The sequence below is a fragment of the Uloborus diversus genome, chromosome 7 (assembly GCF_026930045.1).
Source record: "Uloborus diversus isolate 005 chromosome 7, Udiv.v.3.1, whole genome shotgun sequence".
NCBI lineage: Eukaryota > Metazoa > Arthropoda > Arachnida > Araneae > Uloboridae > Uloborus > Uloborus diversus.
This window is the reverse complement of record NC_072737.1, coordinates 149,393,774-149,417,398: the sequence shown is the minus strand read 5'-3', so window position 1 is coordinate 149,417,398 and position 23,625 is coordinate 149,393,774. Positions and strand designations below refer to the sequence as shown.

Here is a 23,625-nt window from a genome sequence, read left to right as displayed (position 1 = left end):
CCAAAACAGCTACTCACCTTCATAATTCTAACAGGACTTAAATCTTGCATGTTTGCCCGACCATGCCCAGTTAAAAATGCAGGTTCATCCTCTACTAATTCTATTTTCTATGTCTTCATCTATTGAGGAAAAATTTCATCAGTTATTTTTAGTTAAAGGTGTGAAATAATCAAGCTTATGTTCATAATCTTTGACTATCAAATTAAAAATTTTCATGCACCAAAAAGGAGAAAAAAATAAATTGGAAACAAAATGCAAGTACTAAGACATTAAAAAAAAAATACTGTTATTATAGCTTGTTTTAACCCTTTGGAATATGCAAATTATAGAAAGATTTAGTGAACAAATGGTCTAATGAAACTTTACAAACAAACTTTTACAAACAAACAATGTCACTCTTTGAAAACTAAACCATTAAAGTAATCAAAGTGTTTTTCTGGGGGAAGGTAAGTCTTAATATGCAAGGGCACCCATATAGGGGGACAAGGGGGCTCAAGATCCCCCTTAGAAATTAGAACTTCCTTGCTTTTAGTACTTTTTCCTTTGCAAAAATGTAAAAACATTTGTTCTCCAGCCATTAATACAGTTTTACTTACGTAAATAATGGACATAGTTGTGTAAAACAAATTGAAACCTTTTAACAACAAGTCATAATGAGCTATTCTCTAATAAAGAACTTGGGTTTTAATGAATGAATACAGCATTTTAGATATTAAAAAATAATAAAAATATTTACTTATGAACACAAGGTAACTCAATTTCAAATGATTTCATTATTTGTCAAAAAAAAAAAAAAAACATACATACATATATATATATATATATATATATATATATATATATATATATATATATATATATATATATATATATATATCTTTAGATTACTTTTGTAACAAACAGCATTGATATGCGAAAAAGCAATCAATTAATTTCAAAATATATACGTAAGTACATAACTTGGTTTCAAAATAAAAGAATTTTTAAAGTTTAAGAAAAAAAAAAACGTCTTTGTATAATATGAGGCGACAGCAAATATTACGATGGTAAAAAACAAAGTTGATTTTGATTTAACATTCAATTTTAGCAATTAAATTAAAAAACATGAATAAGCAATAAATTTAAAGCTTTTATCAGTATTAATTTAAACCAACAAAGATTTCTTCAACATCCTGTGGTTAATAAATTAAGATTTAATACTTGGACATTGAGAAAAAAAGATGCACAAATATGCGGCAAGTGAATATCTATATTCACATATGTATATCTATATTTTTTAACAGACTAGGGGGCTCTGCCCCCTGCTTGCTAATGCTCACCAACCCCCGAAGATTGCTTCGCAATTTTATTTGATTCGCAAAGATTTAAATCGTCATTTAGAAAGAAGCAGATTGAAAATGCATTATGAGTTCCTTTTGGATCAAAAAGCACCCCTTCCATGGGATTCAAAATAACTTGTACCAACTTGCAGAGCCGTACGGGCTAAGGGGCTCCTGAGCATTGCATAACTGCAGTTTTGTACGTTTGAAAAATTGCTTTCATATTCGTGTGTCTCAAGTAATATATTTTGCTCTTTATCTTGGGACTTGAATTGGGTTGAGCCTAAAATTTTCTGTTAAAATGAAAACCCTTAAAAAATTGTGAATAAGAAAGAAGAAACATGCAAATTGAAAAGACGTAACTATGACAAATGCCAAATAAAACATGGAATAATTTTTATGGAGATGAAATTATTCAAACTTTATTTTTAACAGTTTATAACTTTTTTCCCTTTGGAGACAGAAGCTCAGTTTTTCGACCATTGGTCGAGCTGGATCTGAGGTAAAAAAAGCCGTTATTTCCAGTGGTGTCGAAAAGAAAGCTGTGGGGGTAATTCCTTCACATTTTACTGATAGATTTAATGAAGAAAGTAATGCCTAAATTTTAGCTAAGCCTAAAAAAGTTCGAGCTAAAAACACAAAGAACTCCCACCATATTTAAGTTAGAGCATTGAAACAAATTGCGTAGAACGCAGAAATTCTACCTCTTCCAACGATATGTAACATTAATATGTGAAAGTAATGTTTCACCCCTTTAATAGGCAATTTACGCAAAATTTGAGCTCAACAAATTAATAACAAAAAAACTAATTCGAATTTTAAAAAATAAAACCCCAGGGCTGGAAGTAATCTCTTTTAGAGTAAATAACAGTAAGGTTTCAAAGAAATTCTGGAAGGAAGACTGGTGGATCTGCATCCAGGAGACCCCGTAGCACCTACAGCCTTGAAATTTTGTACAAAATTACTTTGAGCCCCAGGGGTGTGCACCTGGGGTTTTATTTTTAAAAATTCGAATTAGTTTTTTTTTTAAGCTCAAATTTCATGTAAATTGCCTATTAAAGGGGTGAAAAATTACTTGCACAAAGTAACATTATATATCGTTAAAAAGGGTAGAATTTTCCGCGTTCTTCACAGTTAGTTTCAATGCTCTAACTTAAATACGGCGGGAGTTATTTGCAATTTTAGCTCGCCTTTTTTTAGGCTCAACTAAAATTTAGGCACTACTTTCTACATTAAATCTATCAGTAAAACGCGAAGTAATTGTCCTACAATTTTCTTTTTGACACCACTGAAAAGAGCGGCTTTTTTTTACTCCAGATCTAACTCGATCTATGGTCGAAAAACTAAACTTCTATCTCCATAGGAAAAAGTTACAAGCTGTTAAAAATCAATTTAGAATAATCTCATCTCCATTAAAATTATTGATGTTTTATTTAGCGTTGTCATAGTTACGTCTTTTCGATTCGAATGTTTCTTCTTTCTCACTCACAAACTTCAAGGGTTTCGATTTTAACGGAAAATCTTAGGCTCAACTCAATTCAAGCCCCGAGCTAAAGAGCAAAATATATCACTAAAGACCACGAATATGAGAGCCTCTTTTCAAACGTACAAAACTGCAGTTTTTCAATGCTCATGAGCCTCTTAGCACTTACGCCTCTGCAAGTTAGTACAAGTTATTTTGAAACCTGGAGAAGGGGTGCTTTTTGATCCAAAGGGAGCTCATAATTGACAATTTAAATCTTTGTGAATCAAATAAGATTGCGAAACAATCTTCGGGGATTGGTGAGCATTTGAAAGGGGTGGGGGGCAGAGCCCCCTAGTTTCGTACAAAATTTCAAGGCTGTAAGTGCTCTGGGGTGTCCAGGATGCACGTCCGCCAGACTTCCCTCCAGAATTTCTTTGAAACCTTACTTTTATTTACTATGAAGAGATAATTGGTGGAAAATGTGCAGAGAAATTAGAGTAATACATTTTGAAAAGCAAAAAAAAAAATCTTTCATTCAATCAATTTTTCCTGAATTTTTGTTGATTTTTCGAAATGCTCTGATTTTTCCCTGATTAATAAAAGTCCCAGATTTGTCACCACCCTGACTTTATTTGATTAAATGGCATAACATTCTCCTAAACTTTATTGCTTGTTTTTTTATGAAAATCACAACAACTTGAAAATTCAAACTACAGTATAGTGCTAGTATATACGAGGGTTATTCGTAAAGTAAGGTCCGAATTGCCATTTCCAATTCAATGTCACGCTACATTGAAACGCACATGTGTACTGACTCCTGGCATGCCTTGTTCATCAAACGATGCCATTTGAATTGGTATTGATGAAGTGTCTTTGTACAATGTCACTTTAAAATGTTTAAAAACAATTGATCAGCCCGCCAGGTTTTTGACTTAGACGCGAAATACAAAATAAGCGACGTGGGCTTCTAGTGCCTGGGGTTTTGTTACTGTATGCCAATGCCAGACCCCATTCTGCTATTCACACTCAAAATCTGATCAGATCTTTTGAATGGGAACAGATCGACCACCCACCGTTCAATCTGGACTTGGCGCCGAGTAATATTCACATGTTCCGCTGCCTAAAGGAGTTTCTCAGGGGCAAGCGTTTCGCCACTGATGACGAGGTGAAAGAAGCAGTTCAAGACTGGTTATCCTCACAGCCGGCAGACTTCTATGACTTAGGCATACAAAAGCTTATAGAATGTTATGACAAATGTTTAAACAAATATGGTGGTTATGTAGAAAAATAGAGAAACATGTAAGGAATTAAATAAAAAAAGTTTTTGGAAAAAAATCTGTTTATTTTTTATAAGAAATCGAACCTTACTTTATGAATAACCCTCGTAGTAAAAGAATATTAACAACAAACTCTTAGAAAATCATTACAAAGATGAAATAGAACACAAAATCTCATAAATTAAAATAATAATAATAATTTTAGAACTGCCATGGAAATAACAACTTAAGAGAAAATTATTTAAAGAAAAGAGCATTAACACTATCTATAAAACAAACAATTACAGGAAGCTATTACTCATACTGTAGTATGAGAGCTATGAAAAGATGCATAAGATCCTAGATTATTCTACACTCCTAAAACCATACCGTCATCTTCATCTTTAGGTAGTAAGCCAGTAGTTTCATCAAAATCAGGCAATTCAGATTGATCAATACAATTGGCTGCAAGCATCTAAAAGGAAAATAAAAAAAATCATACAAGAAAATAGATGCAAAGAAAAGCAAGTAATGCATAGTTAGCTATCTAAAATGATTGGTAATAATGTCGACAGAGGACAAAACTAGTTGCTTGAATAAAAGTATGTGTGGGCACTGCAGTATTTAGAAGGGTTAAATGCTTCTTATATTGTTCTTTAGAGGGTAAAAAATAGATAATATATACATTAAAAAAAGGGGAAATGCTTTTCTAAGATGGCTATGAGCGTAGGCCAAGAAATTGCGCACTTTTCTAGGGAATTGTCTACTCCTGGCTCCCCTAAACGATCGGGTGTGGCATTAGCATTTAATTATATAGCTCCAATTTTCTTCCTGTTGGACTATTAATAAATGACATTCTCTTTTATAGCTTTAATTGTTCCTATGAAAAATTTAAGCTCATATTTTTCTTTTTGGAAATCTAGAGCCTTTAGCAACAGTCAGTAAAAACTACCTTTGGAATAACAGGATGAAATTCTCAAAGTCTGTTGCATCTGATTGGATTTTTGAAAATTGTTTTCAAAACTCAGAAACGTGTATGAAAACGGTAGCATTTCTAGGGAACACATTTTAAAGTACAGTTGAGCTTGGTTCATATGGAAAGCCAAAAATTAAACAAATTTGTTTGCACTATCCTTCATTTGTAACAACCATGAATTAGTAAAATGGGGAGAAGAAAAGTGTATATGCTTATTTTAAATTGAATAACTATTATAACTAATCATTACTATGTAACTGATTACTTTTTATGCTCACCATCATTTCTAAAAAAAAAACATTTGATTTACCATGATTTACAAGAAACGCACGATTGCAACGATAGATACAACTGAGATTTTTCTAGTATGAACCAAAAAAAGCTAAACTGATTTAAAACATGAAGTAAGGATCTTTATTCAAGCCTTATCGATGTTCTAGGAGAGACAGAAAGAGCCCAAAATAGTGAGACGTTCATCTTCATTGTGTGAACCTGTTTTAGCCATACTTAAAAAACCCATTCAAAGAAGGTTAATTGATGGTGGGAGAACAAGTGGTAAAGCCCATAGGATTTTATCTCTTAGTAGGCTGATCTTTCCAAAGATAAACAAAAGTGCAAGCTTCATTCTCTATTTGAAGAGATTCAACATATCTTTCACAGCACAGCTTCTACAATGAATATATACAGTGGCTCCCAAAAGTTTTTGTACAGTTTGAATTTTTTTAGTAAAACCAAAATAACGCGAAACTGCATTCGAATATGAAGTCCAATATTTTTTTCTCATCATTCTTATGTCATTCTAAATAAAACCCTGTAGTTTTTTTCAAAATATTGACGGATCTTCTTTTTGAAATGGGTAAAAACGAAGAGACAGAGAAATAGAAAACAAAAGTCATCGTACACTAAAATATTTTCGGATAAATTCATGATTAAAATTATCAAATGAGGCAGAGAGAAGCAAAGGGATGCAAGTGGACATTTTGAGTAAAATGCATTTAAAGATAAGATCCTATGTAGGCTTTCATTGAATTTTTTTTCTAAATCAAGCTGTATACCAGAACCTACCAGAGCTACTAGTACTTTATCTTGCTCCAAGAAAGAAGAGGGGTTCACCTACTATTTGTACTGGTTATCTCCAAATTTTTAATTTTGCCACTTGCATCCCTTTGCTTCTCACTGTCTCATATGTCGTTTTTTTTTAATTATTTTTGCATTGTGTTGACCCTTAAAAATCATTTGGCTTTAATTTTTTGTTTATTTATTCCTTAATATTGTGCTTATGACTTTAAAATGGCTGGTATTCCTAAAAAGCCACAAACACCATTCAAAATTTGAATTTTTTCCTCACAGTAACGGTAAAATCGTTTGAAATGTCTCTAAATCAGTTTATTTATTTCATTCTATAGTAAAGTGCTTGACAAAATGCTTTAAAGAGAAGAATCAAACCGAAAACAAGGTAAGAAACGGTCAACCGGCAAAGCTGACAAAGCGGGATAGGAGATTTAGTTAAAATATTTTATGAAAAATACACATAATTTACATAATACTAGTTAATTACAAAAATATATATTAGAAATGCATAATGCCACTTAGTGTACAGTTTTTAGATGCAAATACTGAACTTAATTTAACAGTTCATTTATAAATGAATTCCATTTTTTGTTCATTAGCAGCAAACTATTCAATTACAGAATCAAAAAATGTATTTCTCTTTTTCAGAGCATTTAACACTTCCCATTCAATTAAAATCAGTCAAAGATTCAAAAGCCGCTTTTGTCCTGTCAAAATCCAAAAAAAAAACAGTCAAGAATCTAGATGATTTTTACAAAAAGCCAATCTGGCAACCTTGCAATCTTGCCATGCTTGGAGCTGCTTGCTTGGTTTTGAATCTGAAGAAGCACCAACAGCGGTCTCTTATCATTGGATAGGAGTCATGGCGACATTGTGTTGTCATGGCAACACTTTCCCCTTCAATCTTCAAGGTGCATAGGTTCAACTTGTTGCAGTGTGCCTGGAGATACCTTCTCCAAGGAAATGCTGTTTCAGTGACTAATAAATGTTTTTTAAACTTATTTTCAGTGAAAGCCAAGATGAAAAAAAAACTTATACTTCCTGTCAATTATGAGCATACAAATGAGAAATGAAAATTATTTTTGGAGTGCCCAAGCTCTGCTTGGCGGTCCTCACGTGACTGCCAGTAGTATTAAAGCAATATTATAAATAATTAAAGTTTCGAAGTGAGAATGCCTGTACTAAAAAAGTTAATACAAAGATTGAATGCTTTTATTATTTTACAAAATTTCACTCTCTTTTTATGAATCAAAACCAAATAAAAATTCAGACCAATAGCATTTTCAGTTGTAAGATTGGATTACTTTAATAAGAAAACTACATTAATCTTTCAAATTCAGTACACTATACATTTCAGTATAGAAATAAAAGTGAGTAAAAAAACTACTTACTTGTTTTATTTCCCACCTTTCTGGAGACGAAATGCGTTGAACATGTCTTCTTGTGTCCACATTACTGTCATCTACTTTGGAAATTAGTGGAAAGCTTGATGGCCTATCAGGATTTCTCAAAATATCTTGAGCTAATTTTCTAGATGGCTCAGTTTTGCAGACAACAGATGGATTTAAATCCTCTCCTGAGTATTGATCAACATCCTAGTTTTTAAGAAAGGAAAAAAATTTAATAAAAATGTAAAAATACATAAAATAAACCATTAGTACGTGATGGTTCAGTGGAAAAACGGTGCAGTTAAGTGGCTTATAGCACTTGAGAAAGCTTCTACAAAAATACATATACAGTAAAATACCTCTAATGTGAACACTAACAGGACAGTTTTTTTTGTCCGCAATAGCGAGGTGTCCGCAGGACAGGGGTTTAATAATGTTATTTGCATTGGAACTGGGGAATTAAAAATTGTCCGCATAAGAGGGGTGTCCGTTAGGAGGGGTTTCACTGTACTTGATGCAATATTTCATGAACATTTTATCAATATTATTACAGTTCCTAGTGAAAGTTAAAAATTAATATACAACTATGTAGGTCACGGTTAAGTACCAGAGGCAAATCCAGGATTTTTTTCTCACTACCTATTTTTGTGAAAGTATTGTATCAATATTCTACTTCTGTGAAAGTTTTTTTTTTAAATATCAGCATTGATTTTGTGATCTTTTAAAGGCACATTTCTAATTTTTGTCTCAGAAAATTTGAGCAATTTAAACGTTAGTTTGAAAAGTGCAAATGTCATTAACTAATATTTTGAACTTTTTTTTTGGGGGGGGGGAGGGGGGTGAGGGGGGGGACCTAAAAGGTAGGAAAAATATTGTATCTCAGCTCAATAAGCTTTGTACAGTGTACAATTCAGGAAATCACCATCCCTTAAAACTGATGCTAAAAGATTGCTTAAAAGCAATTTGGCCAAAAACAGTAAAACAAGTTTAATACTATGAAAAAGTTGTTACCTAAGCAATTGTTTATATAAATCATCTTAGCATTTTATTTTATGAGTAAACTATGTTTTAAACAGAAAAACATGTTTTCTATTTTAAAACACAGGTTTTTGTGAAACTTTCGTTTTTTAAATATTATTTCTAGAATGTGTCGATTTTCAAAGTTAGTTTTGTGAAGCTGCTGATTTTATAACTGGATTTTTGTGAAAGTACTGATTTTAAAAATAAGATTTTTGTGAAAGTATCGAAAAGCAGTAGTAAAATCAACCTGTATTGGGCCCTGAGTACCTAGCTACAATATTTTTTCATTGTCATGTTTTCTCAAATGTGATTCAAAATCTCTTATAAATTTGAGTTCGAGCACTGGATCCATTCAAAGGAAGGGCTATTGCCACAGCTAATGAAAACGGAGATTTTTTGGTACATACAATTGCAACCGAAACAGGAGACAAACTAGGCACTCAGCTCCTATATTCAAACCTTTAACTTCCTAGGTGTCGCAGTTTCTAGATTATGCAAGGATAATACACAAATATAAAAGTCCAAATGAACAGGCGAGAGTGTCCAGAGAGAGAGAGAGATGCACAACTAAACATTGGGTCTAACACGTGAAATTTTATTCCAATAAGGTTAACACTTTTTAAGTATAAAAGATACATACACACCTATAGACATCATGACAAAACTCTTTACACCGACTTGAAAAACAAGACAGCAACTCCAAGTTGCTATACATACGCCTTATATGTACAATTGTGCATAGATAGGCTATGATTTGATGAAAAAATTAGTAAAATTTATTCAAGGGGTGATTTACATAAAAATTCAGCTAAGTGGGAAATTTATTATAATTACAATACTCAACTTTTTTTACTTTGTATGAAGAAACTAGCGGTACCTGCCCGGCTTTGTCTGTAGTAAAAAGCTCATTTGGTTTGCCTGTATATTTACAAATAATGGATGATGAGTTTGCTCTCACCCATGCTATAGTAGTTTGCTCGTCCACGTTATAATAATTTGGTCATCTATGTTATGATATTGTGTTCGGTAAAATTTTCTGAAAATTGGAATAGAAAATGAACAAAATCGAATTTTCGAAAAATCGCTTTGAGGTGCACACTCCCATGCTACAAACTAATTTTGTGCCAAATTTCATGAAAATCGGCCGAACGTTCTATGCGCGTCACAGGCATCTAGACAGAGATCCAGACTTTCGGCTTTATTATTAGACTAGTGGTACCCGCATGGCTTTGCCCGTAGTAGAAAGTTAAAAGGTCATTTGGTTCGTTTGTATATTTACAAATAATGGATGATGAATTTCTTGCCAATTTGCTATGCTCGTCAATTTTACCGTTCCACGTTATGAGAATTTTTTAACTTACTCTTCCATGCTGTGATAATTTGCTCAGTAAAGTTTTCTGAAAATTAGAATTGAAAAAGAACAAAATCGAATTTTCGAAAAATCGCTTTGAGGTGCACACCCCCATGCTACAAACTAACTTTGTGCCAACTTTCATGAAAATCGGCCGAACGGTCTAGACGCTGACATCCAGACAGACTTTCAGCTTTATTATTAGTAAAGATAAAAATGAGAAATTCACAAAACTAATACTAGATAGTCAAATTTTACATAGACTACCTACTACTTACAATGAAAGCCTACTTACTTTCATCGACAAACTTGTTTTCTGTCCAGTGAATGACAGAACTTTCACTTTAACTCTTTGGCCCTTTTGTACAACATCACCAACACTTGTCACTCTACCTTCCCGTCGAAGCTAATTAAAGGAACAAAAAAAGTCCAGGTTACATTCATGTATTTTCATCAGGTGATACTTTGAAGAGGAAATTTTCAATTTATGATAACAATAGTTTAAACAATAAACAATATGGTACATTTTGCTGGAACAAAAACACTAAAGACTTTAGACAAAATTTAATTACACATCATCATATCAATAAATAAAAGTAAACAAAAAAACACCTAACACAACTAATGTTACATGTACTTATGGAGAGTAAAATGCAAAAAGCATAAATTACTGCTTTAAATAAATGAATAAATCAGCATGGGATAGTTTAGCATTTTTTGCATTACATCTCAAATTAAGCACCAATAGGGTTTATCTCCCCCATGGTCTCCACCCCCCCCCCCCCACAAATGAGATAAAAAAACCCTCTGAAATTATGCCCCACCTCCTAAACATTTCCTTGACGCAGTCAGTGCCACTCCTTTGTACCCCTGGATAACACTGCAATTGGCCTTTAACAATTTAAGTTGTGAAATATATGGTTATAGCAATCAGTATAGCATTGGATTTTGAGTAGTTAACAGTTTTGAAAAAGCTCAAAACCAAAATATTATTTTACTTATGTTAAATACTGTAGTAAGTGAAAACTGTATATAAAATTTTGCACGATTCAGAACCGTTTATTAAAGATTTGAATTAATAGAACTCTAATGCTTTCAAAATGCTTTTTTAAGAATTTGAAAATATAGAATTATTAAGATATTGAAACTACTTGAATATAAGTATTTTATTTGTAAGCACTAATTAAGGTAATTTCCATTAATTCTTATTAATTTGGCAACTAAAAGTTAGCTACTTTTGCATTGTATGTAAAGTGTGCTATCTTCATCTGCTAACTGTTTGATTAATTAATTTTTACCTGTTCGGATTTGAAATTTAAATTGGGAGAAACTGTAATTTAACAATCAAAAATTGCGCCTACAATGGATTGCTTAAATACAAAAAAAAATATTCAACATATCTCTAAGTAGTATAAAATGAAATCTCCAAAAAGCCTCTGTATGTTTGAACTCGCAAAACTGGAGAATTACCCGACCGATTTCGCTGAAATTTTCAGTGTGCTCCTTAAGTCCTGAAAAGGCTTTGCAGACCAGTTCGAAAAAAAAAATTGATTAATAGTTCTTTTCTTATTCCAATTTAGGCCCAATTTTCACATAAATTCCTGAACATGGGGGTGAAAAATTACTTGCACATGTTAATAATACATATAGTTGGAAAGAGTAGAATTTTCCGCGTTCTACGCAATTTGTTTCAATGCTCTAACTTAAATACGGCGGGAGCTATTTGCGTTTTTAGCTAGAAATTTTTTAGCCGAAATTTAGACATTACTTTCGTCATTAAATCTATCAATAAGAAGTGAAGGAATTATCCCAGTTTTCTTTCTGACACCACTGGAAAGAGCGGCGTTTTTTTAACTCCAGATCTATCTCGACTTATGATCGAAAAACTAAGCTTCTATCTCTAAAGGAAAAAAAAATTACAAGTTGTTTTAATCAAGCTTGAAAAATCTCATCTCCATTCAAATTATTGATGTTTTATTTGGCATTGCCATAGTTGCGGCTTTTAGATTCCTTTGTTTCTTCTTTTTTATTTACAAATTTTAAAGGTTTTGATTTTAATGGAAATTTTAGACTCAACTCAATTCAAGACCCGAGCTAAAGAGCAAAATAGATTACTAGAGATCACGAATATGAAAGCAAATTTTCAAACGCACAGAACTGCAGTTTTGCAATGCTCAAGAGCTTCCTAGCCCTTATCGTTCTGAAAGTTGGTACAAATTATTTTGAAACCCAGGGAAGGGGTGCTTTTTGTTCCGAAGAGAGCTCATAATGCATTTTTAATCTGTCATTCTAATTGACGGTTTAAATCTTTGCAAAGCAATCTTAGGGGGTTGGTGAGCATTAGTGAGCAGGGGCAGAGCCTCCTAGTTTACTACAAAAACTTGTGTCCCATGTGAAATATGTATTTTTAATGAAGTTGTACAGATACAAAATGAAAAGAACAACTATTTTCATGATAAATTATTATTTGGTAGTAAATCTTGTTAATTTGGTGATTGACACAATCAGGGCCATGCCAAGCCTGATTGGCGCCGTCGTGCAAATGTCTTTTGAGCGCCTTTATGCTCTGGCGTTCGGAGAAAATATAGTTAACACCTGGAAAGAGGTTTTGTAAACAAATATAAAATGTAAAAAAATACTTTTGGCATTTAATTTATTAAAAAATAATGTGTGAATTTTTAATTTTGGAATATGGTGTAGGTTTTTACTTCATGTCTCGAAATGATTTCCAATTCAGCAGCTGATCTGATATGCTAATAATACATTTTGGAAAAAGGAAAATGTTTGAAATATCAAAGTTCACGCCACTGTGAGTATCTATCTAATCTTTAAGTGATAAATAATTAATAAAACAGTTATGCCAGTCAAAACATGACAACAGGAGCAGTGGCGCAACTAGAAAATAGTTTTAGAAGGGTACATTGAAAAAAAAAATATCTTTTACAATCTTTGAAATTTGTAGTCTTAAAAACGCAATTTTAGACGGTCTTTGGTAGTGTTATGGGAGAAAACGGTACAAGGGACTCCGCGGAAATTTGTAGAAGTTGAAGCCTTAAAACGCGATTAATAGGCCATATTTATTGACGTTAGAATAAGAGATGGAACTCTGGGATTCTGCCCATTTTTTTTTCTTTTTTTGTAAAACAGATACAAATCAATTCCTCCTCTCAGTTCCAATTTTTTGAAATTGAACTTCCAAAAACGCAATTGTAGACAACTTTGAAGATTTTTACGGGAAGGAGATTTTGGAGTTCCCCATGAAAAATGTTTCAAAATTAAAGCTCTAAAAACTTGAGCAATATTCTATGATATTAGGAGAAAAAGTTCAGAAGGTATATCACCTAAATAAAATAAAGGAAGGTGGTTCGGAGGCCCTTGCCCGAATGTTTTCTGAAATTGAAGTCTTAAAAACGCGATTGTAAGACCATATTTGGTAACATTAGGGCTGGTAATCTTTCAAAATTGAAGCTCCAAAAACGCAATTTTAGGTGATTTTCGAAAGTAGCTTCAAGCGATGTATTTTTGAAAGAAACTTAAGTTTTCCCTAACTTCTTCCTTTTTTTAAAAAAATCAAAATCACTTTGTTTTCCTAAGACGTGTTTTTTTTTTTTTTTGTCTTCAATAATAAAGAATATTTTTGAAAAACATTCCACTCAGCATTCTGGAGGTGCATAAGTTATAGTACAAACTATTCACTGCAAGAACCAAAATCAGGAATAGCAAATTTCTTGCTATTCGTATACTCAACCTTGTGAAATTACAGACATACCGATACAGCATTCACAGCTCCACATATGAAGAAAAATGCCCATGTATGCATAAATTAAAATCATGTGTTTCAGTGTAAAAGATTGCGCTTTTGAATAGCATGTTTGGACACAACAAGTCAATTTTTTCCATTTAGAAAGACAGCGAGGAGGATTTCTTGTTTTATTGAGCAGTATAATTTCACCATCACTATTAGATGTAATGAAAAGTTAAATTTTTTATTTTTTTGGTTGGAGATTTTTTTTACTCATTTGGAGCATTTTTGATTGAAAGAACTCGGCGCCTTTTGACTCTGGCGCTATCGTGCACCGCACGATCTTGCACATAGGGACGGCGCGGCCCTGGACACAATAACCTTCATTTGAATCAATCCTTGTTATAAGAGAGAAACTTCAGCCAGTTAGATGCCTTAACTTTCTATAATACAATAAAAATGTACTGAGCTTAAAGCTCTTGCACCACAAAACCCCAATACAGCGAACCAAAATGTTAACTGGGACTCTTTTTGGAAGAGCTTGCATATTAATTTTTATTGAGCATGAGTTTGGAAAAAGTGCAGGAATTGCATAATCCTGCACCCTAACGCAAATGACGAACCAGTTGTGCCATTGCTTCATGCTATTAAGAAATACAAAAAATAAGGGCAGAATGCACTTAAAGGTACAAACGATCAATTCACATCACACAGTGATGTTTTTTTTTCTTTTTGTGCATTAAATGCAGCAGAAAATTTAAGGGGTACAGAAAAGTCAAAGCAAACATATGACATGTGACAGGAAAAATTAATGGAACAGAGGTGGGTTTCGAATTTTGAACTGATAAATTCAAGATGTTGCTATAAAGCTGTTGAAAAAACAAGTTGTTGCTATAATATTAATCTAATTAATAATGCAAATTCAACTACGGAATCATTTTGATCTACTAAAGTGATTAAATATTAAAAACATTTATGATAAAGTTGATGATGATATTTTTCAAACAGGCCTTTAAATTTCAGATGAAAATAATATATTTCTACTTGTCAAAAGATTTGGCACTTGAAATCCAAAAAGCACTATGTATATCAAATTCATTAAATTCTTGTATTTTGGTATCGAAAGCATCAGTCGTTACTTACACAATGTAATTATCATAATGTAATTTAAAAAACAAAGCATTTTGTAGAACAAAATAAAACAATAATACAATAGAAAATATGACAGCAATGTGATGGAAAACATGTGTTACGAAGTGTTAAATTTACTATGCTTTAACAACATTGGGTAGTTGCTAACAGTATGTTAATAGTAATGAGAACCAAGAAAAAACTTGAGCAAACATCTAAAGAAATAGAAAAAAGAATTTAACAGCTTGCATTTACATGATAATAATTTCTTTTAATTTGGATATGCAACATCTGTATAACAATGCATATACAATGAAGCCTGTGTATAACGATACTGTCTACAACGATAACCTGTCTATAACAAATACAGGGGTGATTGTGAGTTCATCAAAAAATACCTGAAAGTTTCAAAGCGAGACCGGGGAGGGGGGGGGGGTAATCTTTGGCTCCTATTACTTAAGTGCACCTTTGCCATAGTATTAAATAGTTCTGAGTCAAAATATTGTGTATACATGTGATTAAATTTTTAATGGGTTACAAAGTTACTTTTGAGCTGGTGTTATACAAATTATCTTGACATTTATTTGTCCATCTTAAGGGATAGGTGTCCATCTTAAGGCTCTTGCAGGTATATTTGATGAGTATTATATAATTTTAAAAAATTGCGGAGGTAGGGAGATAAAAGTATAGCAAAAAAATCCCATAATTCCGGTATTTTCGGACATAAAAATACCGGAAATACGTCCGAAAATACCGGAAATCCGGTAAAATACCGGAACACAATCACCCCTGCAAATATATATATTTTTTTGCCCCAGCAAAATGTCAGCATGAATAATCAAACTGTCTATAATGATAACCTGTCTATTACGATATTTTTTTTAGGTCCCAACAGTATCGCTGTAGACAGGTTTTACTGTATGCCTTTTATTTTCCTACAAACCACTGGTCTGATTGATGCTGTAATATTAAAATTAAACAATCATTGAATTATTGATTGAAATTCAGTTTAAAAGTGAACCTTTGCACAAGCTGAAGTGTGACAAAAATAACTGAAATGTTAACTAACTAAATGAAAATCATCAAGTACACATGTTTGAAAATTATGACAGCACTTCATCAGTTTGAAACTTTGTGGAAAAAACACAGCTGTGTCACAATGTTACTGATGGATCAACTCCTTGTAACACCCCAAAATATGTACTGCATTGCAATTTTTCTCTTTCTATGTTTTTACTTATTGCTTTAAAAGTTCTATATAGGTTTTGAATTTTTTACAAGGCGAGGTTGACTGTATTTAGATAACCAATTTGTTAAAAATGCATTTACTCATATTGCATTGAAATGTAAGCATTAAAAAAAAATTAAGCACACATCGTCGCCTCAGAGCAACAGTAAGACATCTAATCCCCGAAATAATAGTATGATATCCCACTGTTGCTCTGAGGTGAAGACATATTAGTTTCGAAAATTGAAAAGTTTACATTAATGTTCAACATAATTTTTAAGCCTTTAATATAAGAAAGGGAGAAAAACACATACCTGTGATATATGAACCAGACCCTCCCAACGTTTCCTCAGACTTTCTAACTGAACAAAGCATCCAAACTGCATTATATTTGTGACTTTGCCATTATATATCTAAAACAAGCAGAAGAAGTTCAAGTTAAAAACAGGTAAAAGTGAAGTATAATTGCATCGATTAAGTTATTAAAGAAAGACATATTGAGTTTTTGATTTTCATACATGAAAAATCAAATAATTTTGTGAATAAAAAATGACTTCTCTAGTGAAAAAGTATTAACTGTTATTTTTCAATAAAATGATTTAAATGGTGAGATAAATACACAGCAAAATAAACAATTCAAATTCCTCATAACTGCAAAGAGATTTGATATTATTTTGATATATATTTACTTTTCCAACCACAGGTTCTAAGGGTAGAGGTTCTGGCTTTTCCTTTTCCTTTCGCTTGTCATTGTACCGATGCTTGTCTGAGTCATAGTGCCTCTTCTGGTCTTGTGGTGAAATTGATCTTGACCAATGCCTCTTTTTCATTTCCTTTTTGGGGGATCGAGATCTAGACCTAGAATATCTATACATCTTTTTCTTTGATGGTGAATATGAACGTGATCTAGATCTAGAGTATCTATGAACCTTTTTCTTTGAAGGTGAACGTGATCTAGACCTAGAATATCTATACACCTTTTTCTTTGAAGGTGAATATGAACGTGATCTAGACCTAGAATACCTATACACCTTTTTCTTTGAAGGAGAATGTGAACGTGATCTAGATCTGGAACTTCTTCTTTTGTGTCTCTCCCTGGAATGCTTTCTATAAATAAAAAAAATAATAAAAAACTGATAGACTTAAATGTTTAAATAAAAAATGTAACCACTATTTTTACAAGAACAGTTTTTTTTGACAAAATGTGTCAATTTTAAGATTGGTTTAAAGTGATGCTGAAGGAATATTTCAATAATATGTATGTCAATCAACACTTTAGATTTCAGTGTTTTTTGAAAATGCCGACTATCTTCCTCTAAGAAATTCTGAGCTGAAATGCGGACTGTATAAGATTTACATTTTGCATCACCTTTTCTGTTTTTTCTTTTGCTACTATTTTAATTAAAAATATATTGCTTGGAAAACAAATGAAAAATTAAATAATCAAGAGGACATTTGTTTAAAATTTAACTTTCCAAAAGTATCTAGCTGCTAATAATTACATTATAACAAAAATGAAACTAAAAAGTAAATTAGAATGAAAAATAAAATAGGTTGATTTACTGCAGCATGCACAAAACTAGATCTTAATTGTCATTGTAATCAAAACACTTGAAGAATGCAAAAGATTTAAATCTCAAAAATGGAATGGAAATTTTTGCTGAAGCAAGTGTTGAAGTTTTACCAAAACTAAAGGAAAATATAACATTGTATGAAGGCACGTGGTCAGATGTCTTTTTATCCATAAGCTTACTTATCTTGCATTAAAAAGGGGGTTCCTTGTTACCCCAAAACACATGTATACAGTATGCCTGCTGATTTGTGTTTTTATATGTTGTCACATTTTCCTTTATTTTTCAGGCACAGACATATTTATTCAATTCAAGTGAGCACATTTTTCAATTAACCTTAGCATGTTTTCAAAGACAGTATTTTGCTCATACAATTAAGTAAATTACAAAATTAGATTAAAATGTAAAAAATCTTCTTTAAAAATTGAGAAAGAGGTTTTAAAGCTTAAGGAATATTAAACTTACAGAAAAATATTGTAAGTAAATGTATTTGAAGTAAATAACAGAAGCATATTTTTCGTAATTTCTTAAATTCATTTTGGGTGCAGTTGCAAAAAAGTATTTGGGTAACTCACCTTTTTACAGGGTTGTTAGGTATGGGTGACAGATTTTTGTTAGCTAAACAAAGTCAGTATAAGCTCCTGAGCCAGCTTTTATTCAGAAAGCACACAACTATTTCTTTTTTAGAAAAGGTGGCTTAAATCCGAATTACAGGATATTCAAATAATTTTTGTAACAGTCAACTCTAAAAACAGACTTTAGAAGAAAAATAGGACAATTTGGAAGTCCTGATATGAGTGCACTACTTCCAACTAAATTCCTAAGCATGTAAAAGAGTTAAGATATAACATACTTGTGGATTTATATCATTCATTTTTCATAATTCATTAAAATCTTAAGAAAACATACCTCTTAAGGTCAGAACTTTTTGATTTTTTATGTTTGTGTTCTTTTTTACTTTTCACATGAATAGGAGATTCTTTGCTCCTAAAAGAAAAGAAGAAAAAAGAAAGACAAGAAACAAAATTTTCAAGATTTAGCACTTTCAATTTTATGATAGTTAAAATGTATTAATAAAACATGCAAAACTGAATAATTAAACTTACTTTTTGCCAGGTGCTCTTGCTTCAAACAGAGCTAAAGCATCAGCAACTATGAGTTCATCTTCATCATCTAACACAATTTCATCTTCATCCTTTAACATATTCTATAAGGATAAACAGTTCAAATCAAATTTTAAATCTTCTATTCTTAAACTGAAAACAAGTAAATAACAAACTCAGTCAGTAATTTTTGTAAATCTTTAAAAAAAGTCGGTAATCTTTTTTTTTTTTTTTTTTTTCAAAAATCAAAGTGAAAATCTTCCAATTAACATTTCTATAGCTCAATTTAGCTATTTGACTGTCCTTGAAAGAGAAGATTAAGTTTGTACAATGCTTCAAAGGCGCCCATATAGGGGGGCTCAAGCCCTCCCCCCCCCCTTTGAAATTAGAACTTCCTTGCTTTCCGTACTTTTTTCTTTGCAAAAATGTAAAAACATTTGTTCTCCACCCATTAATGAATTAGTTATTAAAAATGCCAAATTTTAATTACTCTAATATGTCCTGAAATAAGTTACCACGGGGAAAATATCCAGCTAAACCATGGGGAAAATATTTGAGCCTCCCCTTGCAACTTTGCATATGGGCGCCCATGCAATGCTTGATAAAACAAATGAACTTGCAAATGTGTCCCTTCTGAAATAAGGTCTTTCTTCAAACTGTGATACTATCTGGAAGATCAGTAGGAGCTTATAAGTAGCGCTTGGATTATATGCACTATAAATGCATCAAAATATGCACTAAAAACTTTTTATTCAAGCACATAAAAATTCTCACATCTAAACAAAAACACGAATGGCCTTTCTATTCCTGTTATTTTAGCAATAAATTTTACTCTTTGGTGATAATAAGCACAAAAAATAGTACAATCGGATCTCGATAACTCAAAGCTTATAACTCGAATATTCGGTTATCTCAAAGTTTTCATTGGGTTCCAAACTCTTGAGACTGTTGTGGAAACTTTCTATAGCTTGAACGACCAATAATTCGAATGTTTTAGCCGGTCGCTTGGGACTTCGTGTCATCGACAGTCGACTCTCGACTGCATGCATATTCAGAATTTCTAAATGTATGCATAAGAAATTGTGCTACAAGAGAAAACTCCACAGATACCCAATTTTTGCTCTTTATGAAGAATAATATTATCATAGTAACTCATGAATTGTATGCCTTTAATAGAAGTGCAATCATATAATTATTTGTGCATAATAAGTCAAACAATAAAAAATTAGTTGTCTAAAGAAAAAATCCCACACACAGCAAATAACATACTTTCAATTTTCAGCACAGTAAAAAAATAAATCTAAAAACGATTTTAGAAAGCAAAAGGCAGACATATCTTACCCTAACATTGTCATTATTTGGCAAAGATAAACATGGAAATCTTTCTCTCTGCTTCTGCAGTTCAGAATTTGTTTTGCAGTCCTCATCTTCAATATCGTCGAACAACGTGGAGGAAGGTTTCATTTGTTGAATAATTCGGAGTAAATTTGACATGAAGGAATCCTTAAAAGAAAAAATATACAGGTTACTTGAAAGACGTAAAGAGTGTTAAGGTTCATTTATTGATTATTACATTTTAAAACTTACAGTAAATTCAGCTCCATTTTGTAACAAGGCTTTTCTAAATGCTTCAAAAGATTCATTTTTCCTAGCCAAATCAATTATGAATTCAGCTGAAAAGCAAAACAAAAATTAAACACTCTTTTTTAAATCACAAAATATGTAAAAAATCAAGAACAAAGCACATAAAAAAATATTAAAAATTTAAAGAAAAAATATTGGTAAGGATTCATAGATAGAGAAAAACTGGGCAAAAGTCATAGAGTGGCAGCTTCCCCATTGGAGATCCCAAATATTGCTAAAACAGGATCTATATCCCATCCGAATCTTAGGCAGTAGCAGTGCCCAAAGTTTTGACCAAAGATGTAGGTTACAGTTAGTAGTTTACCACTAACAATTTTTTAAGGAAGCAATTGGATTGGCTACAGATCTCTCATTTAGGGGATCATTAAGTGTCAATAGCCCTTGACATTTATTATTTCCTTTATTGTGTTTCTCTCAAACTAATTCATGGTAATTTTCAGTTATAGATATGTCACTTGGCACATTTTTAATCTTGGTGATTATTTTTTATTTAATTCACAGTCACCATGTTCCGTCAAAGCTACAAAAATTGAAATTAGTTTTTTGGTGATAATCTATGTTAGTTTGTCTGTTAATAATAAACTTTTTAAACAGGGGCGGCGAATAGGGAGAGCAAGAACCGGTGGTTGCACCTCCAAATATTTTGCTCAGAATATTAAAAAATCGGGAAATTCAATTTACATAACGCGCAAAAATTTAATTTTTTTTCCCAGGTCTAAAAAAAGGTGTCCTAATTTTTTTCTTTACAATAAAAAATAAACTGCTAATACCTAAGAATTAAAAAAATTTATTTTAGGAGAGGAATTCAATTTATTGCTTCATTCTTCATGAAAACCATTAAAAAAATAAAGTCTCTTAGTTATAAAAGTTAATCAATCAAAAATAGCACTGCCAAAATAAGTTTCTGAAATTTGTTCAAAATAACTCTACGATATGATTTCATCATAGGAATTGTAGAACTATAGGTGCTCCTCTTTGCTGGTCAAAAATTAAAAAAAAAGGTATTAAAATTATTAAGGCCGGTCTAATGAGTCCCAATTTCCCCTATTATCTTATGGGATGTTGACTGATCTGGTGGTCCCGAATTTCAGTATATTTCCAGTGTGACATTTGAAAAATTTCCCAGTATAAAATACCAGTACATATTGTAAAAAAAAAAAAATTAATTAAAAAAAAAATAATAATAATAAAAGAAAGAAAAAAAATTACTTTCACATTAAAATAAAGGAACAAAGTCAGGCACGTCAGATGTCATTTAATGTCATGTACATATTAGTGCCATTAAACAAAAATATAAGATCTTTCGTGCCATACATGACCAATCATACATTTAATTAATTAAATGCAATTATTTAAACTGTTTATGAACAAAACTTTGTTGCTTAAAAATATATCTGATTCCTGAAGCAAAAAATGTTGCCATTTTAAATTGAACTAACAGAAAATTTAACTTACCTTTAAAAAGGCAATTTTAAAAGTTTTCGCTTAAAAACATCTTCTTCCTAACATGTCCCCCCCCTCTTAAAATTTATCCAACAATTTTGATTTACCGAAGATGGTCCAGTATTGATCACTTCAGAGAACCAAGGTTCTACTATAAAAGTTAAATTGTTAGTAAAATTTGCATTAAAACCTATTATTTCTAATAACAAAATCAAGACTGAAGAAATCAACATATCACTTGGTCTGTTCCAACAGAAAGTCACCTTCAATCTGGTACCCCCCCCCCCTAGAGCTTGGGGGCACCTCCCCTAAATATCCCACAGACCCCCCTCCCCCGTAATATCAAAAACCTCTCCCCAAAAATGAGAAAAATACCCCTCAAAAGACCCCTCTAACAAACTTCAATGGCACAGTCTGTGGCAGCCTCCCCCCCCCCCAGGTGGGCACCCCTCACATATATGATGAAGAAATAGCCATAACAGTTGAATCTATCATTGTAATTATTGAACAATGAGGTAGTATTGTTGTTGTTTAGACTCAATTAAACAATAATTCAAACAATACTCAATCGTGACAAATATGTAGAGTTTGCAAAATGTTCATAAACGTGCAGTTCTTCAGTAAATAATTCCATAAAAAATATTTTTTACCTTTTTAAAAATTATTTTGGTGCTTAAATGAATTTTAGATAAACTGAGACATAGTAAAAAACCTCCATTAGGTAAGAATAGTTATTACTTTCACAGAAAATTTGAAGATAGTTTAAGCAAAAATTTTCATGTCTTTTGAGTGTAGAGTACGTAACTTGATATATATCTTCCTATAACTTTAGCTATTCAACACAAATCTAAACTTTTTTCAATGCTATGATGTAAGTACACATAGGACTAATCATTTACAAAAAGTTTAACTTTACTATTTGCACTAATGTGAGGGGCTAATGAGTAGGAGGCTAAAACATCCTTATGAAGTGTAGAGTCTGTAACAGCCAAATACTGTGAAATGCCCCTAAACTTAACTCCTAATATGTGAAAAAAAATCCACAAATAAAAAAAACAAGCTATTAAACAATGAGACATTCAATTAGAATAATCCCCCAAATACATCACACATTAAACGCTCCATTTAACTGTTAAATATGCCAAACAAATGTATCAAGTCAATAGAGGCCCGTCCCGACCTAGTTTGGGTTTAAAAAAACTATCTATCTTAAATAAATATGATAAAGGTATATTTAATTTGAAAATTTATCGTAAGCAATATTTTTTCTTTCACTTTTATGAAGTTTGAAACAAATTGATTTTCATCATTTCCAGATCAAGAGAGACCAACATATAATTCCCACTGAATAATACAATCTTCCCGTATGTAACGTTGCACTACGCATCGCATAGTTGTACTTTTAATGATGGTAATGGCATAAGAAATTTTCATTGGATATTGTAATCGCTTAAATTGGAAAAGAAAATATACGGGACCATGGGGATACAAGGAATATAAGCCAAATGATATGCTGCTGGTGCTGTGAGAACAATACTCGAAATTATATTATTCCGTAGTGAATTACATTGGGGTTGAATTCCAGAGAAAAACTCCTATATAAAGGCCAAAGAACCTTCTTAGATTTGTTTGAAATAGATCTATGGATAAACCCAAGCATTTTGTTGGCTTTGTTATTTACAATGCTGTTTGTTTATGCAATGGTATGGTTGGGTATGCTGTTGTATTTAAATGTTTGTTTTGGCATTAAAAACGAAGAAATCTCAAAAAAACGAAGATGCTTTAAATAACAACAAACCTAAGTCCTTGTCGTTAATTCCCAAATGATTCTCTAATTCAGTACATATTTTTGAGACCAGGGAAAGATACTCAAGTTTTCGTATTTCTTCCATATTGTTTACTATTCAGAAAATTGTG

At 31.9% G+C, this 23,625-nt stretch overlaps 1 protein-coding gene across 1 annotated transcript; it reads right to left on the bottom strand.

Moving 5' to 3' along the window:
• Positions 1 to 17: 17 nt before the first annotated feature.
• Positions 18 to 23,601, bottom strand: LOC129226465 (ATP-dependent RNA helicase DHX8-like; the record flags this gene model as incomplete). The annotated part of the gene is given in 11 exon segments (XM_054861073.1): positions 18 to 119; positions 4,431 to 4,515; positions 7,479 to 7,682; positions 10,142 to 10,252; positions 16,262 to 16,360; positions 16,637 to 17,054; positions 18,428 to 18,505; positions 18,625 to 18,725; positions 19,963 to 20,124; positions 20,209 to 20,294; positions 23,507 to 23,601. Coding segments are annotated over 11 exon segments (1,473 nt in total). The 5' UTR covers position 23,601.
• Positions 23,602 to 23,625: the final 24 nt, after the last annotated feature.